General features: G+C 38.3%; 3 protein-coding genes across 3 annotated transcripts; 2 read left to right on the forward strand and 1 right to left on the reverse strand.

Annotated features, from left to right (window-relative positions):
• Positions 1-656: 656 nt before the first annotated feature.
• On the reverse strand, positions 657-4,490 carry zc3h10 (zinc finger CCCH-type containing 10). The gene is made up of 3 exons (XM_030134284.1): positions 4,307-4,490; positions 2,659-3,863; positions 657-1,612 (listed from the first exon to the last, which is right to left on the reverse strand). The coding sequence occupies exons 2-3, from the start codon at positions 3,799-3,801 to the stop codon at positions 1,100-1,102; spliced, it is 1,656 nt and encodes a 551-aa protein (XP_029990144.1). The 5' UTR covers positions 3,802-3,863; positions 4,307-4,490; the 3' UTR covers positions 657-1,099.
• Positions 4,491-4,602: 112 nt separating this feature from the next.
• LOC115419847 (dnaJ homolog subfamily B member 9-like) lies at positions 4,603-6,209 on the forward strand. The gene is made up of 3 exons (XM_030134892.1): positions 4,603-4,771; positions 4,926-5,171; positions 5,802-6,209. The coding sequence occupies exons 1-3, from the start codon at positions 4,768-4,770 to the stop codon at positions 6,104-6,106; spliced, it is 555 nt and encodes a 184-aa protein (XP_029990752.1). The 5' UTR covers positions 4,603-4,767; the 3' UTR covers positions 6,107-6,209.
• Positions 6,210-6,416: 207 nt separating this feature from the next.
• Positions 6,417-15,183, forward strand: LOC115418934 (sorting nexin-6). Its single transcript, XM_075353469.1, is given in 15 exon segments — positions 6,417-6,659; positions 6,839-6,946; positions 7,086-7,193; positions 8,315-8,375; positions 8,492-8,616; positions 11,854-11,869; positions 11,872-11,936; positions 12,017-12,091; positions 12,180-12,210; positions 12,443-12,530; positions 12,683-12,722; positions 13,025-13,111; positions 13,370-13,459; positions 14,481-14,546; positions 14,628-15,183. Coding segments are annotated over 15 exon segments (1,104 nt in total). The 5' UTR covers positions 6,417-6,653; the 3' UTR covers positions 14,766-15,183.
• Positions 15,184-26,554: the final 11,371 nt, after the last annotated feature.

The raw sequence follows: 26,554 nt of genomic DNA on the forward strand, positions 1-26,554 counted from the left end.
TATGACTTATAATAACTCAACACCACATGATCTGTTGTTTATAGAGCAACACGGATATTAGTCTACTTAAGAAGATGAAGGTATTACAGGTTTACGCAATGTGACTCCACCCAAATAATGTGAACAGGAGAATTTGAAACAAGAGATTACCTGTCTACAATGTAAAATGGGTTAAAAGTAAAAGGTGTAAAGAAACCAATAAAGGAAATAAAGTCAGAAATGCTGGTTGGATGTAGTTTCCAAGATACAGTCTTAGGTCAAAATGTGGAATTCTGAGAATGAGAGTGGGTTCAACTCAAAATGAATGTTTGTCTCAGAGTTACTACAAAACACTGTCAGTACATTACAATACACTTTACAGGTTCTTTCTAGTGGAAAATGTATAATCTATTATATAAATGTACATAAACCTAAATGTGTGTAATAAGACTTCACCATATACATTAAAAATATCATCTAAACAGCACTTTGGTCATTTATTTTCCAATTTATCTTTTTGAAGTATGCAAGGTTAATTACATTTAATCTCTGATGCAGATAATTTTTTCTTAAAAAATGTAGAACGCAGTGTTTTTTGTCCATTTCCTATGTTATGAATGAGTGGTGGTGAATGGCAGAGGACAACTGCAGAAAAAAAAGACACAACACAGACAAGATTCATTGTTGAGTGGTTGTTATTCTTTTCTGAAATGTGCAAAGTACCAAAGTTCATTTACACCAAAGCAATCCACAAAAATATAAACACAAGCTGCTTTTAATCTTCATGCCCCCCCCCCCCATAGGGGACGGTACAGCAGTCTTGCAGAAATGCTTCAGGCTATGGATGACCTTTAATGTTTTCAGTTTGTTGCCATTTTTGGTGCACAGACGTTTGCCACACTAAGTTCAGAGGACAGACGGCCTGTAGGAAAACTGTCTCTTTGTTGACACATGGGGAGGGGATAAAACAGAGACGTCTTTATCCTGCCTTCTAGAGGAGAGGTTTGAGTGTCTGTCTCACTGCTGTATCATCAGTAAAGTCTCATACAAATAATAGGGCACACTCTAGGCTAAAAATCCCCTTTGATGATGTACAGTCAGTCTTGTAAGCATTACAGTCTCAGTGAGGCAAAGTGGTGATCCTCATGCTTTGGCTAGCAATCGGGTAGGACACCATTGGGGTGGTGGCATGACTCATTGTGATACCAGGCAAAGGCTGAGTCATAGAGACAGCAACTGGTGCCACAGAAACAGCCACCGGAGCCATAGAAACAGGAGGTGCCATCCCCTGGGCAATGGTCTGTGCAAGGGCAGCAGAGAGGGGGGTGATCTCAGGATTGAGGTGGGGCGGAGGAGCTGTAGGAGGGGCAGCATTGGTGGGGGGTGCTGCTGGGGCCCCGGTGGGAGCTACCAGGTCCTGCTGAGTGACAGGACGAGGCTGCAGTCCGGCACTGCTCAGGGTGGTGTGAGTCTGGGCAATGCCATGGTTGTAAGAACTTACTGCACCCACAGGGGGCGCCAGACTCTGCTCAGTGGGGGCAGGAGTAGAAGACAGCGTCATCACCTTGGCCTGGCTTCTGAACTGGGCGTTCTGCTCCAGGAGAACCTCATTTGTGGCAATGAGATTAGAAACCTGATGAACACATTAGATATGGATTAAGAAAATGTGACTGCAAAATCCACCCCCAGAAGATACTGTTATCAGTGGAAAAATACATGTTATTTGCACCCAAAACATTTCCCATTGTACTATTTCCATTAACTGTCTTAATATATTTATGATTGACTAATAATGCTTTGGCTTTGATGCAGTATGTTTTTGTATAGTTGATGATCTTCATCCATGTATATTAGAAGTCACTGCTACAGAAAAAAATCCAATGTATAATAATAATGGAATGTAAAATAAAAACATTCCTACCATAGTACTTGGATTTAAGCTTTACCTCTTATTGATCTATTATAGTGCTTTCCAACATTAACACTGTGGCTATAACTCCAAGTCTCAACTTTAATGTGTCGATAAACATTGTTTTAGCCCTAAAAACATGGTGAATTCCACAATAGATACATTTTTGTATGCAAAAAAATGATGTCTTTATATAATTTGTTATTGTGGACAGTTTCTTTTCTTGATGATTCAGGTAACACATTTCTGATTTAATACTTATGTGCATCTAGCTCAAAATTATACAACTTAAAAAAAAAGGGGGAAGGTTGGTATGTTGGCCTGAAGATGTTTGTGAGACTTAAGATGTGCTGCAGGAAAATAACTTTCAGTTGTGTGATATATTGGATTAAAGTCTCCAATCCTAGCTGTTGTGACTATCATGTGAAATGACCATATTAAATAATCCAGTTCAAGGGACTGACTTGAAAGAGTTGACATCACCCAGTGAGACATTACAGTACTTATACCTGTAACTAACTACTTATGTTGAACTCAAGAAAAATGATATACATTTTCACCTAATAAATGACAATGTTTTAGGATCACTTATTCAAAAGGCATGACTTTCGTTTTGTGCACCCACATCTGATATTTTTAACAGAAACTTAAAAACATCACTGACACACCAACTTTACTGCTATGCTGCTGTTGGTGTGACAAAGCTTTATCAATCATACATCATTTCATACCCCATTTTTAAGCACGTTTTTCCAATCTCTAAAACTAACCTGCTTCTTCAACTCCTCCACTCTCTTCCTCAGCAGGGAATTCTCCTCCTCTAGGAACCTGTACTCCAGAGGGCGTGGAGGTAACGTGGCCTGGACTCCCAGCTCATAATGCCCACTTCCACTGCCATCTGTCAGACGCAGTCCTTCCAGCCGCCTGCGTTTCAACTGCAAAGTAGTGTGGTCCATAGAGGCCTCCAGAGAGCCGGCATCAAAGAGCCCACTTTCAAGTATAGGGTCATACACAGAGCATGAGCTCCTGTCATATCGTCGCTGTCCTGAAGACCCTATGGATAAACAACCACTCATACTTCCTCCTCCTACTCCTCCAACCCCGGATATACCTGCGTCTCTGCAGCCACCAAGACTAGGACAACCCATTCCTATTATATTACTTCCGCCTCCCCCACCCACAAGTCCTGGCATTCCTCCACAGGTACTTCCTCCACCCCCACCTATGCTCCCACCACCATTTACCATTCCACTTGCCCCAGGTCCCATAACACCACCTACCCCGACTCTGCTAGGCTCATATTCGTAATCTTTTTTAACATGACGAAATTTACATTTATTGCCCCTCTGGCATTCCCCTTTCAGGAAATCTCTACAGATTGGGACCTCTCCTCGGCTGTGGGGAAGGTCCATGGGGGACAGGCCCAGCCTTGCTGCAACTTTTCCTCGTAGTCTGAGGGGTAGCTCTCCAGTTTTCTTGTAATAGTCCTCATCCTCTTTAGATCCATGGACAAAGCGGCAATTGGAGCGCATGCACTCTTTGTTCTGATGGTCATGACAGAAGATGAACTCGTTCTTCTGCACCCCCAGGTCGGGGACCTCATTAAAGTCCGGGTGTCTAAACCTGCAGCGCTTCCCCCTCTTACACACATTGCGTATGAAGTCCCTGCAGACACCATCCAGTGCCAGTCCACCTGGACCCCCACTTCCACCATTCCCACAACTGTTCCCATTCCCGAGAGCCCCTCCACCCCCCATTCCCCCAGATCCAGCGACGCCACCAACGCTTCCTCCTGAACCCCCTCTGCCCTCTGTAGACCCCCCAGCCAAACCAGATCCAGGTCCTCCTTCGTCCCCAAGACTCCCACCACTCCCACCACCACCTGACAGGTAGGAACTGTCCCGGTCAGGCATGGCGCTTGGCCCAGCACGAGGAGAATACAGCACTCATGTGTCTGAGGGGGGGCTGACGTGACCTGCAAACAATCACACAAGCAGATAAACAAAGTATAAATGTCTGGAACAGAGACATTTTCTATTCAAACTGCAAGATGAAAACATTAATTCCTAGTAAAATATGAACGGATCAGTTAGGAGACAATAACAAACACGGCCCGGAAGGTGTTGTTTATACTCAAGAAAGCGGAAACATTCACACGTGACAATAACTGCTTAGTAGTCAGTAGCAACTGACGGAGAAACAGCACTTCAGCTAAATGTCTCAAAAATAAACAGTGCATTCACACAAAATGACCATGGTAAAATATTCAAATACAATCCCTGGCGGCCTGTTGCGATATAAAGTGCATTCCTTGCTATCATATTCCTGTATTGGTGAGTCTAAAATGGTTCTCTCGTCGTGCTAACATTAGCCAGCGAACGTCATTTGGCTAACTGCTAAATGCTAACGTTATCATACCAGATATACATGAAGAGCAAGATGCAAGATACAGCGGAGCGACTTCAACGGGGAAAACAAAACGTGTCCAGATATTTATGCAAATAACACACAAAAAGGCTTGTGTTATTTGCGGCAATTCCTCACGACTCCCGTTCTGTTGGTTGTTTACCACATTTCTTAATGCAGCTTCTAATACCAACGAAGAAGAAGGGCTCCTTCCGTTTAGTCAAAGTGGTTTTCCTGCCATCTAGTGGTCAGTATTGGGAATTACAGCAAAAGTGCTTTTCCGTTTGCTTTTTTTTTGTTACCCGGAATAAATGATGCATTGTTTTAGCAGGTGGAGGGATCCCTTGGCGATCTGCAGCTAAAATTACGATGAGATAATTCAAATAGGGGTTAAGGAACAACGCATATTTTAGTGCATCTTTCTACTACATGAGGCGGATCTTAACCAGACAAGGATTCTACAAAGTTGACGGATGAGTAAGTTAACTAAACTTTGTGCTCCACCCTGCTGCTGACGTGTAGACTCTACACCTGCATGTACATATGAAAATGAGCTGTCATACTGGAAGACAGGAGAGCAGAAGATAAAATACTCTGAGTTTTGTGTGAGTTGTTCTTCCTCTTTCCTCAGGTGACCCCAGCATGGCTCTGCATGCTGTTCTCTGGATACAGGCCTACACAGTCCTGGTGCTCTGCTTATCTCCAGCTCTGCCAGCTGCATCACAGACAAGAAGAAATTACTATGATACACTCAATGTTGAGCCAACAGCAACTGACAACCAGATAAAAAAGGCTTTCCGTTCACTGGCTGTAAAGTACCACCCAGATAAGAACAAGAGCATTGATGCAGAGAAGAATTTCAGAGACATTACTGAAGGTAAAATATGTCCACTGCCATTGGGGATGGATCACTTTGAATATAAATGATTTCTTCAGCTGTGTTTTTAATCATCTGTTGCATTGCCATAGTAGTGTAGTTGAGTTACTGTGTTTTTGAATAAGTATTTTTTAGAGCTGCAACCGATTAATCGACTCAAAGTGATCCAAAAAAATCATTGAACCACAATTCTCCTGAATCAAAGCTTTGTTTCCTTCATTTCTCTGCTGTTAAACATTGGTTCCACTGTTGTGTTTCACACGGACGCTTATTGTGATGAACAAAGAAGCTTCAATTCAGGAAAACTGCAAAAGAATATTTTCCTTCAATCAGTTCGAGTCAATTAATCAAATCATGAGTACTTGCATTCGCTTCAAACACCTAATCGATTAATCGGTTGCAGCTCTAGTATTTTTAGAACTTTGTGGTGCTGTTTGGCATTGTTTCAAGTATCTTATTCATCCTGGATGATATAAATACTGATCAAATCATAGAAACACATCATAAAAGTCAATAAACACTGCAGTAAAAAGTTAACGCTGTAATTGTCATAAAGATAGCTCATATACTAGTTAAATTTACCTACTGGGGGAATCTAATCTAAATATTTTTTTCTTTCTCCTCCTCAAGCTTATAAAGTACTCTCCAACAAAGACAACAGAAGACTCTATGACAGGTTAGGTCATGAAGCTTTCCTAAAAAATGGATCCCCCATTGACCCTGAGGAAGAACCCGACACAAGCTTCCATTTTGATTTTGCTGATATCTTCCATGACTTTGAGGGCAGTCCTTTTGTCGAGGAGTCACACTTCATGTGGAGCTTTCCTCAGGATGAGGAGGATGACAGTGGTGCTTATGAACATTATAGCTTCCATGGACCAGGCTTCACTTTTTATCATTCAGATGGGGATGAAGATGAGGGAGACCACTGTTAATAGACTAAAAGGCATTATTGTGGTGTGTGTTCATATATGAAATACTGTATTCGGAGTTTTGTTGTCTTTATTTATAATAAAGTCTCTCTATGTTAAAGTGTTACTCAGTGTCCAGAGACTCATTTAAGTTAACCCTTGGGACTCTAAGTGTGTTCCGTCTCTTTTATGGGCCATTTTGCAGGATTGTGGCCATTTACAAGTTTGTGAGGTCATTGTGTTGACAGCTGATTGGACGGTTATGCCACTTTTCCTGTGTGGGTGTGTCGATGGTGCACAGTTACTGACTAACATACCATTTACTCATCTTTTTCCTTGCGCCAGCACTTTAGATTTGGCACTGTTTTACTCCATTTCTTTCAGGATCAGTGTGCACTTTGACCCAGAGGATATCCTGTGCCTCCTCAGCAGTTGGAGTGTGAGCACTCTAAAGCCAAGCAAAGACAAAAGATTCTACAGTTTTATGCACTTTCATCGAGGTGAAAGAGGAGTTAAGCATTCTACAAAGAAGTTAAACGCAGACTGGAAAATCTGACTTGCAGGATTGAAAATGATGGTGAGTAAGACCACAAAGCTGTTGTTTTGGACGTTGCAGATCATGTGACTACCCTGTGCACTATCTACAGAGCATATGTTAAGACGAGTTCTCCTGTTTAATGTTGTTTGTATGATAATGTAAAGTTACTTACAAGGAAATACTGGATGTATTTGGTTTTCATTTATTTTTAATAACAGGAGGAAGTAAAAGAAGGGACATCTCTGAGTGTCCACAGTAATAACATCAAGGTTTCAGAGGTGGTGAAAGACGGGGACACTCTTACCTTTCTAGTCGTATCTCAGAAGGTGAGGTGATGAATAATTTATTTGTGGTTATTTTCTGTAAGTATTGCTGACTGTGGTGTAAGGTTAATGCACATTGATGTGTTGGAGTTGTGGGAAAGCAACAACAAACACTTTATCTTGTCTGTCTTGTCTGTGCCAGCTCTCTGGGACCGGGGAGTACCATGTGGATCGGACCTATGAGGACTTTGAATGGCTCCAGCAGCATCTGTTCTCTCAGGAAGATGTTCCAGGGTTACAGGGAGTCATAGTCAGTATATCAGTTGATCTGCCCTCAAACTGTAATGGCTGAGTAGAGGATTAGTTATAAAACTGCTCAAAACAATTAACTTTTAACTTTTTTAAAACTTGGCACCACTTGTTCTTTTCTGACATGTCTTCTCCAACAACGTATAAGTTATAATGTGAAATTAAATATCACCCTCATTTTTGATTATTAAAATCATTTAACTATTGATTGAAATTTGTGTTAGCTTTTAGTGGCAATTTTTATTTTAACCCGTAAAGACCCAAACATCCACTGGCAACCAAAAGTGTTTACTCATCTAAAGTGTTTAATACCAGTTTATCCACTGATCCTATCAATACATGTAAATAATTGGTGTAAAATACAGTTTGTCATCTTTTCATGGTCATCAGATATGACCCATTTGGACGTTCAGAGGCTCCGTAGTAAACATGGAAACACCATCATTTTCTACAACATTGATTCCCCAGTAAAACCCATGGAGTTGGATCACTAACAGTGGATGGAGATTCTTGTTTTTATGTTGAGTTATTGACATCTTTGCTGAAAAACTCACTTTTTCTTCAGTTTTCTCTGTTTTTGATACAGTAACCCTCAACTTTAATCTGAGCTTTTATGAATATCTACATGATCAGCAAATTAAATTTAGGAAAATACATGATTTTCTCTGGAAAAAATGCAACATATATAGGATAATTTTATAAATAAATGGGGATAAATCACTTACGAAAAGTTAAATATAGAGGAAAAAAATATTTTAGAACTGCCACAGATGTAATTGGGTCTTTATGGGGTAAAATGTGTCATGTTTTGGCTCCATACATCCTTTTCCTTGTAATGTGTAATCTGTTAATTTCACAAAAAAGCATTACTAGTCTATCAGGAAAACTTTGTCATCAATTTCCTAAGAAGTGACATGACAGTGTCAGCAACGGTATTGTGTTTGTCTTGTCTTACACAATCGCACACTGTCTGATCAGATTATATTGTATAGTGTGCATGCCCGATGTTCACAATTACAGTGTGTTTCATAAAGTATACAGCTGCTACTGTAGGCTGAATCACACTTTTGTTTTACAGAGACAAAAATATGATCTATAATAAAATTATGCTTGTTTTCCAAGTTTCCGGCCCTTCCTGCAAAAGCACAGCCAAATGCATCTGCCAAGGTTATGAAACAGCTTGGTGAGTACATGCAAAAATCCCCTCTGTGAAATGAAACACATCTAAATTTACATTTTTAGAAGTGATAATGAGTTCCGTGAGATATGACGTGTTAAGAGTAAAATGTTAATGTTTAGGTATCCTTGGTTTGGGAGACTGGCAGCCCTACGGTGCAGCATTGGAAACTTTTCTCCGACAGGTTGCTGCACACAGTATACTCAGTAAAAATAAAGCTGTGGAAGTCTTTCTTACCAGCACAGAAGTAAGTCAACCTAAAGAATACTTTTATTGAAATATATTCCACATAGTTTTAGATCTTGCTTTTTGTCCCCACAGTGGAGTGTGCAAGGGGATTTTCAGTGGATGTAGTGTTCTAGCGTTTCAAGATATTAACTGGAGATTAAACCATTACTGGCATAGTTTTAAAGACAAAATGTGTATACAGCTCTGGAGAAAATTAAGAGATCGCTGCAATTTCCTGTGAAATCAGCATGTCTGTATGTACGACAGCCATTCCATTCATGTGTCTGTTGAATTCCAACACAAGCACACCTTATTCTACTTAATTAACATCGGATCCATGTCTTATTTAAGAAGAAGTATAAAAACCACTACTGTGGCCACCACTGTCTTCTTACAATAAGCAAAGACAGTGCTATTAGTTCCACAAAAGTAATTAGAATCCAAAACTAACTATTGAAAACTACTGGACTTCTGCTCTGACAATGTTCCCAAACTCTGAGGACTGGTTTTTCTATCAGGACAATGCCCCTGGCCTCAGCTAGGTCCATAAAGGTGTGAATGACAGACTATCAAATGAAGACCCTGTCATGGCCAGCCCAATCTCCAGACCTGAACCCATTTTTAAAACTTCTGGAGGAAGGTGGATGGTCACAAACCATGGAACATGTCTGAGCTTTTAGAATTTCTCTGCCAGGAGCTGCATAAAGTCATCCAACAGCAATGGTGGAGAGCCAAGACACGTGAAAGCTGTCATTGAAAATCAGGGTTATTCCACCAAATACTGATGTCCGAATTTTTCCTAAGTTACAACATTAGTATTGTGTTGTTTAGAAATGAATATGAACTGGGGTTTTTTTTGCATTATTTGAGGTCTGAAAACACCTGCATCTTTTTGTTATTTTGACCGTTTATTTATTTATTAGGATCCCCATTAGCTGATGCAGTACATCAACTACTCTTCCTAGGGTCCTCCCATTCCAAAGAGACAAACAGTATCCATTTCCAAGCATAAAAACAATGTGATTCACCCTTATATTCCTTCTTAAGAATACTCAACAGTCGAACAAAACAACATTAACAATAATAACAATACTACAAGATCATGTGTCATGTTCTGCAAATGCATGCTCTAAATAATATTTTTATTTGAAATTTGGGAGAAATGTTGTCAGTAGTTTAGAGAATAAAACAAAAATGTTCATTTTACTCAAACACATAAATGGTAAAATCAGAGAAAGTGATAATTTTGCAGTGGTCTCTTTTTTTTTTTTACATAGCTGTATATAAAGGAATGAATGGGCAGCATTATATTATGTTCCCCTAAATAAGAAATTATGTGTGTTCAGGTTGTGAAAGTGCAGTTTTTACACCAGAAAATTACCAAGTGAATGTCTGCCAGCAAGTCTTATAAATCATAGTGAAGAAAAACTCCATGTCTTTGTCTTGTTTAAATAATTGTAACACATCTTTACAAGTTGTGAAGTGCAGAAAAAACACAATGCCTGTCAAGTGACGAGCTGTAAAACATTTGAGTAAATTGAGGACCGTGAAGGCTACAGCAGTTGTTTGTTTGTAACTCAGGCAAAATATCGGGGACATTTTAAGTCTGACAATGTAGATTTTAAGAAGACTAGTTGGACATGGAGAGGCTGATGGGCACTTTTATCTGTGGACAAACAAAAGGAAGGACCAAAGATGAGTGGTCTGCTGTCACAAAACAAGTCTCAAGTGGTTTAAGGATGTCCACACATTAAACTAGATTGCAAGCATTCAGCCTCAAAGGTGTGTCTGTCAGTAATAACAACAACATGAAACAAGGATTCAGTGTTACTTTGACCAAAGAAACACAGCTTTTTTTAATATATATATGTAAAAATTTGCTTCAATAAGTGAATATAATGGCTGCTTCTATGAAACTGGGTGCATTTTGGTACCTGGCACTTTGCCAGCTTTTTAGACATAATAATAAAAGAGAAATTTAGACATATTTCCCCCCAGATTGTACCTAATGATGACCTCAGATAAATGCAAAGAAAAATTAAACTCTTGCTCTGAGTCATCCCATAATTAATGAATTTTTAATAAAATACTGGGGCCAAAAATAGGACCAAAATTGGGATAGGAAAAAACTACTTAGGTGTCAGTGCATTTTATTTTGAAAACATCACTTGAAATGGTCTCATATAGCATTATAAATAAAGACATTGTGTTAAATTTGATGATCCTAGTGGTTTTTCTTATCCAGACATGCAGGTTTTTCAAGAATCTGTCTCATTCCAGGTTTTGTGTGTAACCCATTGTGTCCACTTGTGTTACATGCAGAACCTGCCCAGTTAAACGCATATAAATCGCAAATGATTTTGCAACAGTGGTCATTTTTGCCAAACACTCTGCCTTGGATAATTAGTTCAATTTCCAAAATGTACCTGTGAGAGAATAAAGAGATATTCATAAAAATAGTAGCGCATAATTTTCGTGTCCTTTCTGCCATGTTACATACAGATTTTTGTATTAAATATAATGTAAAAGAATATAAAAATGTGTTTTATCTGAAAAATAGTTTCTCTTTTATCTCAGTAAGTATTTCTTTTTAAAATAGACCCAAAGTGCTCCCAAACTTGCTTCATAACATTAGTCTTTATCTGGTTTGAATTTTTAGCCCCCATGTCCTGTTTTTAGAGACCAGTTTCATAGAAGGACCCAACTGCAGTGGTCAGAGCAGGGCGACATTATGATGAATAATATGTGTTATTTGCACACACACACACACACACACACACACACACACACACACACACACACACACACACACACACACACTACCGATTGCTGTATTTGTGTACATATCTTAGAGTTTGTGTTAGTCTGGGACACGTATATTCAGTTGATGATTCAATAAGCGTTTCCTGTTTGGCTCATTTCTGGTCTCATCTGGTGAGGAATGCTGTCTATCAGGCATCAGCAGCTTTTGGATTGTCTGTTCCTGGAAGGTGTGTGTGTTTGTGGGCACGCTCTCATTCAATCTGAGACTAACAGAGCCTGCAGCTTATGGTGTCATTTGGTGATTTACTAATGCTGAGTTAATGTGCATAGATTTTGTACCACAGATTCTTCTATTTTTTTTTTTTTTTCTCTCTTTCTGTTATTACCAAAGAGTGTTTGTCATACACAGTAAACTCCCACTCCTAACATGGAACATTTCATTTACAGCAGATATTTTCTAAGTTATTAAACCTTTTTTGTGTCTTGTGTTTAGCCTCCAGGCAGACAGAGGACAAAGAAAACATATTTAACCGTCTGAGTCAAGCTGTGGAAGAGATGAGGAAAGAAGGCCATAAGGTACAACAGTGGGACTGATGTAGTTGAATTTGCAGCCTCTGTGACGCTGTAGTGTTACATTATTCTCACTTTATTCACAGGATGTGGATGAATTCTTTCAGACTGAACGTGATCTTAATCACCTTCTCACTGGCTGTACGAAGAACGCAGCTGAGGTGAAACAGTTACATGTTTGTTTTTCTTTTTCTTGTGTACTTAGAAATACACACAGTTTGAGTTTTTAAAGTTTAATTTGTCTTGCAGCGCTTTCTGGATGTGGTGCAGACCGAACAAAGTAAGAAAAATACTTGATCTATAAAAGCACCCTTTGCTCAGTGTGTAGGAGCACAAACAAGAAGATTGTTCAGCTTTATTTCATGGGTGTTATTTGGGATTTATTTGTGTTCAGACTAAACTTTTTATGTTTGTAGCTGGATAGATAGTGTATTAGTTCTTGTCCACATTACGAAACTAATTGGTCTCATCCTAAGCCTTCTTTTAAATATGTTTAACATGTTTGTTTGCAGAAATAGCAGTGGCATGTGGACATTTTGCCACTGCTCTCCAACTGTGTGTGGAACCAGGAGAGGATCCTAACAAACAGGCTTTCTCTAAGTGAGACAAATTTAGTCCTGGCCTCATTCCAAGTCAAAATTAACTTAAGCTCTTTGTACTAATGCACTCTGAACAGTGCATCTAGAGTAAAATAAATCAGTATGGCAATTTTTCATGGTGAAATGCGAATAAATTCACTTTTGGTCTTGCAGAGTTTGTGTGAAATTATCAGAAGTCTTTGAATCTATGAAGGTGAGTTCACTGTTTATGGCAGAAATAATTACATGTCAGCCCAACCCCGCTTCTTCTAAAATAACAACAACAATAATAATAATAATCTGTCTGTCTGTCCATCTATCTATTTATCTTATCTTATCTTATCTTATCTTATCTTATCTTATCTTATCTTATCTTATCTTATCTTATCTTATCTTATCTTATCTTATCTTATCTTATCTTATCTTATCTTATCTTATCTTATCTTATCTTATCTTATCTTATCTTATCTTATCTTATCTTATCTTAACTATCTATCTATGCTTTTACATTGACAGAAAAACCTGATGAGTGTTGCTGAGAACAATGTGAATACTCTTGGGCTGGGGCTGGACCTGGAGTCACGATACCAGGAGGCAGAGAAGGTCTGTGGTCTCTATTCTAGTCCTATTTTGTGGTCAGAACACATGGTCAACAGTAATACAGGGTAGCGGAATTTATGAATTTTTTTTAGCTCAGTTTGCTAAATAATGAATTCATCTCTTAAAGCCCTTTTTTTCTAACCAAAGAAAATGTGAGATGCTTGGAAGAAGTCTTTATTTATATGAAATACTTGTCATCAGATGTTATTAATTGGTGGATTTCTGCATTATTTACACATCTATGGTATCCAATTGTTCTAGGAAATGCTCTTCAGAAGAACCTGCAAACTGGTGGAGTTAGAGACCGCAACAAGGAACGCAGAAAAAGCCAAACCTGTAAAGAAGGCAGCTGTGAGTGTTTACACTAGACCTGAAATGATAAATCGATTAATCGGCTCAAATTGATTTTTTTTTTTCGTTTAGAATTTTTCTGAATCGTGGTTTAGTTTTCTTAATTTCACTGCCGCTAAACATTGGTTTCACTGTTGTGTTTTACACGGACACTTACTGTGGTGCACATGATGCCAGGATCCACACAAAGTTGTGTGTTAGATCCATCTGTTGTTAGTAAGTTGTATATGAATTTGTTGAAGGCTGCAGCGCATACATTGTTTGAAGATTTTAATTATGTATATAGATATTTTTACCCTGTCCCCCAAAGGGGAGGCAAGGGGTATTGTTTTTGGTTCCGTTTGTTTGTTTCTTTGTTTGTTAACACTTCAGCAGCAAAACTACTGGTTCATTTCATACCAAATTGAGTTTATAGGTTGCCAGTGACCCAAAATAGATGTTATTACATTTTGGGAAAGGCAGGTCAAGGTTCCAATTTTTTAATGATTTTTAAAAAATCTTCCTATTTAGTTATAATGGGCAAAATCCATGCGAGAGGTGGAGTTTGTTGTGCCTGGCACCACTTGTTATATCTACTTTTATACTGTTATTATTGTTGTCAATATTTCTATATAGATTTCTTCTTAAAATAAATGCTTTTTCTTTTTATGGTTGTTTTAGCTGGTTTTGGACAAGTTGTTTGTCATTTTCAGACATGTCTTTTTCACATTCTTACTGTTTTTTTCACCTATTCATATAATGATTTAATTGAATCAAATCAAAGAAAATATTTGATAGATTAATCGATTACAAAAATAACTGACAGCTGCAGCTCTAGTCTATATCAACATGTTAAAATAACTGCTGTAGTAAAAGTATGTGTGGAGCAATTTGGCCAGCAGATGTCAGTATCGTTCTACTGAAATAATTCATTCAGAGATGATAAGGGAGAAGCTCAAGAGAATGCGTTCAAATGAAGTATCATCAGTGTATTCAGTTTAACGAAGAACAAGTACATAATGATGCTCTCTGTTTTCATCAGATGGAGGAGCTGAAGAAAGCAGCGGAGACAGAGTTCAATGACATCAGTGGAGTAGCCAAAAAGGAGGTAAAAACTGGATTTACATTTACATTGTATTGGCTTGTGTATTCTTTAAGTGTTAATATGGAGGTGGTGTGTATCCTACAGATTGCACGGTTTAAAGATGAGCGTGTGGAGATGTTGCAGCAGGCTCTGGTTGGGTGGTGTGAGAAACAACTTCTTACAGCTAGAGAGAGTGCTGACCAGTTCAACCAGCACCTGCAAGCCTTCAGAGGGATGGCCTAGTGACCCTGCCAACGCCCTCTGAATGGAACAGCCCCCGAATGTCTAAGCATAGCATTAGATCATCCAAACAGATCCTGCAGTATGTGAACACAGAAATGTAAGAGTGAGAAATACAGGAGGAAAAAAAAGCCTTAGTAAAACTGAATCCCTGTAATTTGTATTCACAGACACATTCACTTTCCTCCAGCCTCTCAATCAAACTTATTGCAATAAAGATGATTAAAAAATGAAACTTGAAGATCAGACTGTACCTGTGGACCTGTTTTACGATTAGACCACTAGTATATGGAGGTTTAGTACAGTATGTGTTCTATACTACACTCACATGTTTGTGCTGAGAGTGGATTGTGCTGCTCTCTAGCCTCTACATCAGCTGGGGTCACACAGAATAAAGTGTGATGAATTGATTCCCAAAGTACCTGCTTGCCTTTGTGTGTGTTTCTTACTCCTGGATCATTAATCAGTTGGTTTGACTGTTCCTGCAAGGACATGGCAACAAGGACACTGTGGAGGCTTTGAAACAATTCTGGCTTTGTAGATCGTCTTTTTTGCAGTTCTTCTTTTTATCTGTATGAATATTTGAAACCATTAACACAAATAGCTTAAATTACTGTGCAGTGTAGTCCAAAGCACAATGTCGTCCTCCCCTTCCCTGTCTGTTGTGGACTGTAGGTCCATATCTCAGCAGTGCTGAGTGCTTCATCTCATCTGTTCTGGCCTGTAATCTCGCTGTTGGGTGAATAAGTAGGAGTGGTTCCCATTTGAGGGAATGAGTCAGAGAGAGAGATAGATGACAGGTCTCATCGGTAGAGAGGGTGAAGAGGAGGTTTGGCTCATTTTACAGTGAAGGAGTGGATAAAGGACAATCATGTCATCGAAAGTAATGTATGTTTTCAATCCACATAAAGGCAGCATATAGCAGTGACCAAATTAAGTAATAGTTTGGACAAGTTTATAATGACAACAGGAATGGGCTGTAGTTGGCACAGTTTGTTTAGGTTAGTTTCAGTCCAAACATATTTTCATCTGTTGTCTCCATCATATAACTGCAGGTCTGTCATGGATGCAAAATGTACTGTACATCCATGTAGTCTTTTAACTCTGATCCATACACTTAGATATGCAAAATAAGAAAAATACAGTCACAGAAAAAATTATTAGACCATCAAAAGTCATCAAAAACAATGGTTATGCAATCAAGTACTAACTCCTGTGTGTATCATGTGACTAAAACAGACAGAAAAGAAAACATGGAATGCCTAAAAGCACTGTTTTTGGCAGTACAATGCTGCCATAGATATTGATGTAAGAACTTAAGTGATTTTGGAAATTGAAGAAAACAAGGGTGGTCTGATAATTTTTTCCACGACTGTATATCCATGTGTGGACTGCACCCAGACAAAAACATCTAATCACTGATCACAGTTTTAAACCGATAATATTCAGACACCATTTCATTACTTTTCAGCTGTAGAAAAAAACAAAGTCTGTCAACATACGTACCAAGTTTCACAAAGATTGATGTCCATAGGTGAGTTCTACCTCTTAAACACAAATGCAAACAATGCACTGTTTTCCTTTGGTGCATGGGGTAAATATGCTTAACTGGTACAAAATGATCCTAAACAGACATGTTAATGCTGCAGGCTTGACTTGTTTAGAGCTATGAATGGCATCTCAGCTTTCTTCACACACCAACAGTTAAGTTTACATTAGGATGCCTTCATGTTAGTGAATCATTTTTCTGCTCAATTTATTGCTGTTTAAGTAATAACACTAAAACACAATTTTGCTGATAAAACAAACATTTACTGGCTATTAAATACAATTTCACCGTGCAAGTTTTCACTTTTGTGGTTATTGCTTTTAATGATTCACAGTAAGTGTTAAATATAAAAGGTCTGTGGACCGTTTGAATGATGCTGTGGCTCCATTTCTTTATCCAAAGGTTCTGTCCTGAGAAAAAAACATTGAAAACACTGTGGATGTAGGACAGTGAGATGAAGGGTATAATCAACAAGATGCATTATACTCTACTTACAAAGGCAATACAAATGGTTTATGGGATTCTGTAGGTTGCAATGTAATTCTCTGTGCCATTATTCAAAGCTACGATGCTTCCGTCCCTGCTGCTTGTCACTGTATTAAACCAGATGAATTTCACAACAGGAGAGGCTGCTTTCATTCTGGTGCTGCAGCACCTAACTAGCGCACATGGTGAGTGCACACAGACTCACATACACACACTAATGAGAGCCCTCCTCAACTGCTGAGAGCATGACCCAGATCAAGGACAGGGAGATCATGGCAACACTGTGTGTGCGTCAGTGTGAGTGTATGTGAGAGTGTGCATCCCATTGAAAACATGCACTTAAAGCTGATTCGCTAAAGTAGCTCATTACTGGTGGAAAGGAGGCACTCAGTACTCCACCCTATGGCCTGACAAGAGCCCGTTTGTCAAGCGGGAAGTGTAGGCAATACTTTGTTTGATTACAGTGTGACATGGTTGTCCCAAAGAAGTCATATAACATCAATTTGATCAAGTATGACATTCTGCGAAATAGTAAAAATATGAAGACAGGCTGCAGCAAATCAACCAATAATTTCAACATTATATGGTATTGGGATACAAGGGGTAAGGGCAGATAGATGTTAGTTATCAAAAGCTGAGACAGGACAGAAATACTGTGTGAATTTTCTCTGGTTTTGAGATTTAAATAAATAAATTTAAAAAATCATTTTTTTTATATAGCACTTTTTGCAGAAAGATTTCACAAAGTGCTTTACAGTAAAATCAATAGTAAAATACATAAGCAGTAAAAACACGTAGTTACATACACAGACACAGGCATAAAAAATATAAAACCAAATAATCATAAAACCCACCCTTTAATAAAAGTCTGTCTAAACAAGAAGGTCTTCAGCTGCTTTTTGAAAGACTCAATCGAGTTTAAAGTGTGATTAAGATTCACCTGCCAACAATGTATCACATCCTTACTTTTTCATACTGCTACACACGGATACTTCTTCACCCATTAATATAAGCAGTCAAATAAATCAGCACTCTGGAAGACTACATCAGCCTGTAATATAAACAGCTGCATCTTTTCAGAACCCATTTGACTGGCCCTGGTGCGTAAATATTACCAAATCAAAACATGAATTCTTCTGCAGTGCAGTACAAGCAGAGGTGTGAGCATTCACTGGACTCATGCTTCAGTTATGACGTTTGCCTTGCAATGCATACAAGTGTGATCACACTTTTAACAAATATCTTACTCTGCTTAATAACTACATGAGATGGCTGTAGTATTTTATAAAGTTTCTCTTGCGTGTCCCTGAGTTGGTCCTTGAATTCCTCATTCTGAGGTCTGCTCTGTTCTCCTCTGTCTCCGCTGCCACCTTTGAAAACCTCTGCCTCTGGGGAAGTTAAAAGAACAAAATCTGACTTGAGAATATGAAATGTTCTCCTTATTCAACTTTCCAATCAGGACTTGACATGCCTGCCAATTACAAAGGTTTTGAAATAAGGGGAAAAAAAAGAAACTGAGGGCCTTAATCCTGTATTCACTTGTATGGCCCTACTGTCATAAGGTTTAAGACTCCACTGTGCTCTATCACAAATTAGAGAGTGTGTTGCAGCTGAGTTGTGTCAACCCAAGGTTGTTGGCACCTCATTAAATCTAATCACTGCTGTATACAGATTATGACTCATTAAAAGTTTGCGGGATGGCAAACGGGAGTGGAGGAGAGGGAGAGAAAGAGAGAAATGCCACATTGCGGATGCTCTAACCTTCTGCACTTGATAAGACACATCCCATTCTCAGTGTTCAACAGAGCACAAGGTAAATACTTTCAAATCCACCCTCTCAGCCCTAAAACCAACACTTACCACAGGACTCCGCTGATGGTTTGGATGGTGGATACTGTATCATTTTTCTCCCTTTGCAGTGGATTACAGCATTGAAAAGCATTAGACTTGCTAATACAGTCCATTTCTCTGTTCACTACTGAAAGGAGCCATAAATATTAATACTTTCACCCCCACCCCTCCACCCTCCAGCTGCTTGTCATGCGTTCAAGGGATTGTGTATGATGGTATATTGTTAATTAGTTTTGCAGGAATAATGTCAGCAGTAAACATACGGACAGGCTGACATGCTGAGGTGATGACTTCCTTGCCACTCTTAATGCTCAACAGGAGACGTGTCAATAGAGGAAAAACAGTACATGATTGATTTTTTGTTTTTTCATTAAAGTCTATTAAAGGAGAAAATATTGGACCATTTTAATGACTTATGATGACTGGCACAAAAATGTACAGTGGATATCATCAAATGCACCCTTTAGAGTATACACAGGCGTACAAATGCACCCATTAGAGTAAAATCAATTATTTATCCATTTTTCCACCACAGCTTTGACCAGAGTAGCTGGGTGTCCACACACAATCAGAGTATCTGCTGCAGAGGTCATTTTGTCACATGTCTTCAACATGTGGCCTTATTTCAGTCTTGCGTTGTAGAGCACACAATGTACTGCATGGGTTGACATGTGATTTCTATAAAATGCAAAAGTGCAACACAGGAAATGTGTGTGACCATTGTGACATACAGGAAAGAATAGATAAGTGTGAACTGAGATCTGTGTTTTGAAAGTTTTTGTCATTTACTTGAATTATAATGGGATGAGTGGGGGTGGTTTTTGTGAACTTTTCATTTTCTCATCTGCTCCTTTAGTCTTATCATCTTTGTTCATTTCCTCTTCATGAACAAAAAGATCATAATTCTTTTGCACCTATGTCACTTTATTATGTGCATGAATCTCTGCATAAAGCACTGTTTTATTCAAGGACATCTCAGCGGGGTGAAGCTTACTGCCAAAGGGTCCCAAACCAGGGTCTTTTAGTTGAAGGACAGGCTTTCTGTACACAATCCCACCTTGATGTTCCAAACAAACATACAAGGGCAAAGCAGCCAGATGGAAAGTCATCCCAGGCCCGATAGCAAACAGAGGTTGAACATCTGTTGCAGAGATGTATCCAAGCCACTCTGGAGCTCAAAACAAGTCTCAGTTCACCTTTCATTCTGTTGTTTCCTCTGACTCAGATACAGATGGGATCACAAATGCCTCCTGGATACTGCTATTAAATTTCACTTTGAGATAATGCATACTAAGGTCTCATTAAATCCCAGTCAGAGATAATGCCTGGTAAACTCCCATTATGGTCTGATTAGAAGGCACGGGACCTGCCGTCAAGCTGATTGAGTTTTTAATCAGACCTTTCCTACTGCAGAGCAAACAATAAGAAAAAAAAAGAAGCAGCAAAGAAAAACAAGCTGAGCAAGCAGTAACAATTACTTCTCCCTCTAAGGACAAAGTGGAATGTTTGTGCATTGTTTTTGGCATAATGAAAGTATATGAGGGTGGATCTGACACTCAATTGTTTTTCAGTGTTATTACTCTGTGACTGGAGGAAAGTATTGAAGAAGCACAAAGATTCATTCATCAGTTTAATGTCTTTTCAGGGCTTTCTCTCTCTCTTTCTCTCTAAAAACTTTATTTTTAGATTTGTTTTCACTTTTATCAGGGGCACAATTCAGATTCTCATTTGTGTTTAACAGCATTGTTACATAGTGCTCATTACATCCAATAGATCCTACTTTTACAATTGCCTGTTGTTGAGTCCAGCATCTGTCACAGGATGTTTCACCTGTAATGATTACAGTTACACTTTAGATTCACTAAACAAAATCATATTTCACACAATTTCACAGATAGTTTCAATTTATAAAGAGTGTAGTAGTGTGTTCACACAAATGTTTATTGAATACAGGTGAGAAATTGTGAAACCATTTCATAAAGGGAATGGGATGGTGTACAGCTGCATCATTACAGTGTCATAACTGCTTCCCTCAAGGCTTCTTTAGCAAAATTAGCAGAACTAATACGTTTTTGATCAGTTACAATTTACTAATTAGGCTCAGCTTACCATAAAAATGATGCTTCTTTTGCAGACAGATGGCACAGGGCTTTTTAAAGTCTCATGAAGTGGACCAGAGAGGAGTCAGCAGCTCTCTGTGCTTCCTGCTTGTTCAGACTGTGTGATTTATCATCACCTATTGTATACAGTATTATTAGAGGACAACCTGCTCAGCAGAGTTTATTTATATTGTCCAAGGTCCTAGACAGTTCTTAATTGGGCTTTTAAAGGGACATTAACAGTAGCCCAAGCTCACAAAGAATGACAGAGAAGGACTTGACAGCCGAAAGGTTTTTGATCCGGAAGGTGATTCACCTAATCCAAATGAAGAAATCTATGGTATCCATAAATAACAGTGTCAGCAAGTGCAGTGTGTTCATAAAGTGCAGTTTTATATATGATTTAGAAATGAAAGAGAACCTTAAATGAGTTAAGAGGTGAGGGTTGACAAATTAGAACAATCAAGGGAAATTGACCAGCATGCAGTTCTATAGGTGCAAATAAATGGAGGTGGTGGACAAACCAGCTGAGTAAAGGAGACAGCAGTGGACCAGTATAGACCACTGTAGACCACCAGGGAGCAGTCAGTCACATATAGGCAGGATTTCTGGATCCAGATAGTTGGGTCCAACTTATTGGCCTCAGCAGAAGTTATGTGCTGCCCAGACAGTATAATCTTATCAAATACGTATGTATTTCTTAGACACAGTAGCTGTTTTTACTATTGGATTTAAAAGTCTTGAGGGGGCAACTGCTTCAGCAGAAACTGTAAGTTTATACAAGTCAAAGAGGTATGATAAGAAAGCACTATATTTCCTGAAGATTGTTTGATCAATTTCTAAATTCAAAAAGACTTTCCTGTTGAGATCTTAAATAATACCAAGGAGAAGTGTACATCATCCTGAATGAAAATCTAGTAATGACATTGAAACTTCAGGAATTATACAAAGCCATTGTTTGAGAAATGTGGTCAAATGTGTAATACTGCAATGGTGACATGTACTGGGATATTTTAAGATGCTGGGTTATTCATAAAAGTAAATGTGTTAGTTAAAGTATTAAAGAAACTGAGCAACTGAAATCACATTTAAAAGCCTGTATGGAAGAACCTGTTACCAGCACTTGACCTGTACATGAACTGCACTGCTGTTCCTCTCACATGCCTACAGAGCAGTGATCCGTCTTTTGTCCAAATCATCTGAACCTTGAAGAGACAAAGGTACCTGGGCACAATATGAAGTGCTATCTGCTCATTTATGGTTCATCTAGAGTGGCTGTGCTGAGCCCGATGAGAGGACATAAGCTCTATACTGAATAATCTCATTAAGTTGGAAAAGATGACACTTTTTTTTTCTTAACCAGTCAACACACATACTTACACATGCACACAAACAAACAAGTTCATTTTAATATAATACACATCAGGGCTATCTCTCTAATCTTACATATTTACAACACAACATACAGAGGCAAGCATGACAGCAGGAAGAGGAGACAGTAATGAACAAATAACTCCAAAAAAATCTCACAAAATATACTATTAATTTTGAATATTAAAGCGATTATTATCATAGTATGGTGAAAGAGGCAGCAAGGACATTAAAATTGGTGAGGAGCGCAATAGTACATTTTAAAATGCTTTAGCAGCCTATTTTCTCTCTACTATTACACGTGTATGTTGTGAATGTGTCTGTGCTCAACAGATGGCCTCACTCTTCTAATATGAAGAAGCCAATTATCAGTTGATCGTTGGGAATACAAACAGAGAGGTGGAAGAAATGAGGAAAATTGGAGAAATGCTTTAGACAGAAGAGGTAAAAGGGTGGAGAAAACTAGATGGAAAGATGGAGAATAACTAAGAGGGTAAAAAACATGCACAAACTCCCTTTTTATGCTAAAAGGAAATTAATTGGATAGTCTTTAAAGAATCCAAATCTCTCTTTCTACATGGTTGTGGTGTTATTAATCAAAATCCGACAGCGGAGTGAATTATTCTCTCGGAGTGATAATGAATGATGAGAAAGAGGTTTTTTCAGTCTTGTCTGAATGGGCTTTGTCTGCAGAAATTAACTCTTTGTGGAGAGTCAAGACTCTGTGGTTTACAACAACAAAACTTGTGTGAGTCAGATTCTAAACACTGACTGGGTTGGATCCATCATAACAACAACTACACCCACAGGAATAAATTTCACACTGATGCGCGTAGATGTTTACAGTATGAGTTACTGGACATTGTCTGCTACAGCTTCTTTCCAAAAAGATCAAGGAGTGAAATAGAGTTTTCTGAACACACAAAATCATATGGTGAGCATTCCATTTGTGGGTCCGATCAAGTGAAAGTGAACATCAACATGAAAAAGCGTATTTGTACACATAATTTATCAAGCGAGCTCATTTTTTTTTAACTACATATCTTTATTTTATGGAACTGTTATCCTTTTTATTTACTTTTTACACCATACCCATAGCTCAAATTTGACACTAAAAATTAAATCTAAAATATTTGAAAATTTATTCAATCTGTTGATTATATAGATGATTGTTAAGTTTCAAGTATTAGATTTTTATTATTTTGTGAATATTATTGATATTTATGCATTTTAACATTTGTGAGTTGCTTAAAAGGCCCTGTTCATATGTTACCCCCCCTAAAAAAAATAATTTTCAAGTTACTTATAATTCAGATATTTGAGTGAAACTTTCAGAAAGTAATGATCTTTTGATACATTTTGGGTGATACATACAATGGTAAAGTGTCGTCCATGTGTTACTATGGCAACATGTCCACTGTGTTACCACATTCTCATGTCAATAAAACTTAGACTTTTCAATATTTTATCCCAAAATTTATTTTCAGCATAGTTGAACATAATATCTAAAAGGTTTTGTCCTACTTGATATCAATTTCTGTTGAGAACCACATGTTTTGAATGTTCGCGTAAAGCTTAAAAAATTGACGACCGTTTCAAGTCCACGTGTTACTGAGCAGTAATTTGACATTTTTCACCCTAAAAATTTTGTCTCCCCAAATTTTTTAGACGTAATGTTAAAGTGCTTATAAATACCTACTCAAATGTGTATAATACATGCATATAAGTTACTCTGCTTACATGACAGAGACTGTTGAAAACAAAATGTGTCCACATGTTACTGCTTGATAGGACTCATGTTCTTAATGGAGCTTTTTAAAATAAATGTAATAACCCCCCAGGAAACAATATCAATAGACATGATGTAGCACTTAAATACAGCATTTGACCCCTCACTTTAAACTCCACAAAATGACAACAACAAAAATGAATGTAGTTCTATGTATTATTTAAATGTAAGAGTACTGTATCTGAAAATGCATGTCTTTGTAGGACAAAGTTTGAAGCAATCAGCAGAAGCAAAGTACACTCAGTGTGAGTGCAGTCCTCCACCTCATCACCTCAAACGATGATCCGCAGAAATGAACACAAAGCTCCCTAATCTGCTCTGTGTAACCACTGATGAATATGAATGAGGGTCTGAATATAGATTAGAAAAATTAATATTGATGAAGTCAGTATCTCCACCCTCTGACTGATCGTGTGAGGACACCAAGTGGAACCAATCAATCACCATCGAACAACCAAATGACTGACGGGCCGGTCCGTCACCATTCTCACATTTTCAATGTAAACACTACCTGCTGTGTAAAAAAAACTAGGTTTGAGTCATTGCTTATTTGTTGTGTGACGTTAAAGCCCAATGATATAAGTCAGATCACCTTTGCAGGACAGTTACTCTGAGAAACACAAAACCTGTGTCGGAAATTTCTTCCAGTTTATCATATACTGCACTATGTTTACTGTTGTCCAAATGCTGAGTGGGCACATTTATTCACAATGTTGTACCTTCAAAAAGTGCATGATGGCAAGAAAAAAATATGGGTCATTTTGTGAACATACCACAATGCAACGCACCTCATTTTACAGGTATGAGAAGTACAGCTGTGTAAGTCTATAGCTGCCAGTGATGACGTTTATTGATGATGATTAGTTGGTGCCAGAAATGTCAATTCGCTCTTCAGTTTGTGAACTAAGTGGTGTTTATAATGTTGAGAGTAAGCCGTGATGGAATGAGGGAGTGTTTTGGACACAGCTGATACTCTATTATTTCTTGGGTATAGTTGTAGCATGTCATAGTAATCTTGCTTTAATTTATCTGCAGTCTCTGATATCAGTGAGTGGTGGCACTTCTGCTGTGGTAAGCAAAATGTAATAAATACATCCACCCTGACAAACTAATGACATCACTATATGATGTTGTTTGGGTGATAAATCACAGCAAAACACACACATGCATTTCCCTTAATGGTTTCATTGTCGTTTAACTGATTAAACCTTCTTCAGAGTTTAATGAGGCATGTCAGTCAGATGGTAAATAAATTAATGCAAGTTAAAGGATGAGGTCAAGGGTCAAAATTTCCTATTGACCTGATAAAGGAGCTGCCCTGAACGCCACAGTAGAGACTGCGGACACCTGACACAGCTTTGATCTTGATCTAACACCGCTCTTTGTCCTTTAACTTCCCTCTGAAATGAAAAGCTTCCTGGAGGCTGCAGCCTCTCGGTGCTTCATTACAGGACTAATGCAGCGTCTCCTGTTCTTACAGCTGTGGGATCATTTACCACCTCTTTACCTTGTGCTTTCCCCATTTACCCCGGGCCTCCCCATTTCCAGTAATGAGTCAAGAGGCACCAATTGCTGCGTGGATCACATTGTTTCCCTACCATCTGTGGGATATCGACTGTGCAGCCCTTGATCCCTGCAAGAAAGAAGTGAGTCTTAGTCAGAACTGAAATATCTGCATGGACACCACACTTTATTGCCTCACCACGGAGTCACAGTGAGTTCAAGGGCTCCTCATTAGTGAACTAATGTCCATATCTGCTCCTAGAGGCAGCTGCAGATGTACACTAGACAATGTATGTTTAGAACATGACTTCTGTATGTTTAGCACTGATTTATACTGAGTACATTAACACATGAATAATTACTGATTATGGCCTAATCACAATCAAGGTGTACAAGTATATCTGCATCAGTTATTAATCAGTATTGCAGAAAGATACCCCCAAAACCATTCCCAAAATGTTTCTTTGGCCATCTTATTACTAGATCTTGCAATTCTCCAAATTTGAAGAAAATCGGATAAAAACTGATAAAATGGCAACCCAATGAGTGTGAAAACATGTGCACAATTTTATTGTTATAAGAGAGCAAAATTATTGTACATAATGCTTTGTAACACAACAAATAATTACTACTCAACTCCTGTGTCTTTTTTATTACAAAATACTCACATCACATTGCTTTCATTTATTGATCATTTTTGTTGAACAGCTGTTTGATTATCAATTCCTATTTTCAGTATTAAGACCGTCAACCATTTTGTTTTGGAAACCCTTCTTTTACAGCCCTTTAATTGTAATAATAGAATGGGAACCTGTTAGGAACCTATTTAAGTATTATTATGACTAAATATGCAGAGCTAGACAGATTTTTTGATGGAGCATTATTATTTTTTATCTATATGTGCACTCTTTCTGGTACCCTTGATTGTGATCAGGCTGATTAAGAAATTTAACCATCTAATTTAAACCTTTAGAAAATGGGAGCATATGATTAGCTGGAGATCATGAGTTGGGAGATTCTGGTCAAAAATCATCTCCCCCACTGAAATTCAATATAACTCTCATTGTCATTCTATAACACTAGTGTGTGTTACAGCTCTCTAGTGGAATAGCAAAGCGCAATTTATTCCAGGCAGCATCTGAAA

Source organism: Sphaeramia orbicularis, chromosome 5 (assembly GCF_902148855.1).
Source record: "Sphaeramia orbicularis chromosome 5, fSphaOr1.1, whole genome shotgun sequence".
Taxonomy (NCBI): domain Eukaryota; kingdom Metazoa; phylum Chordata; class Actinopteri; order Kurtiformes; family Apogonidae; genus Sphaeramia; species Sphaeramia orbicularis.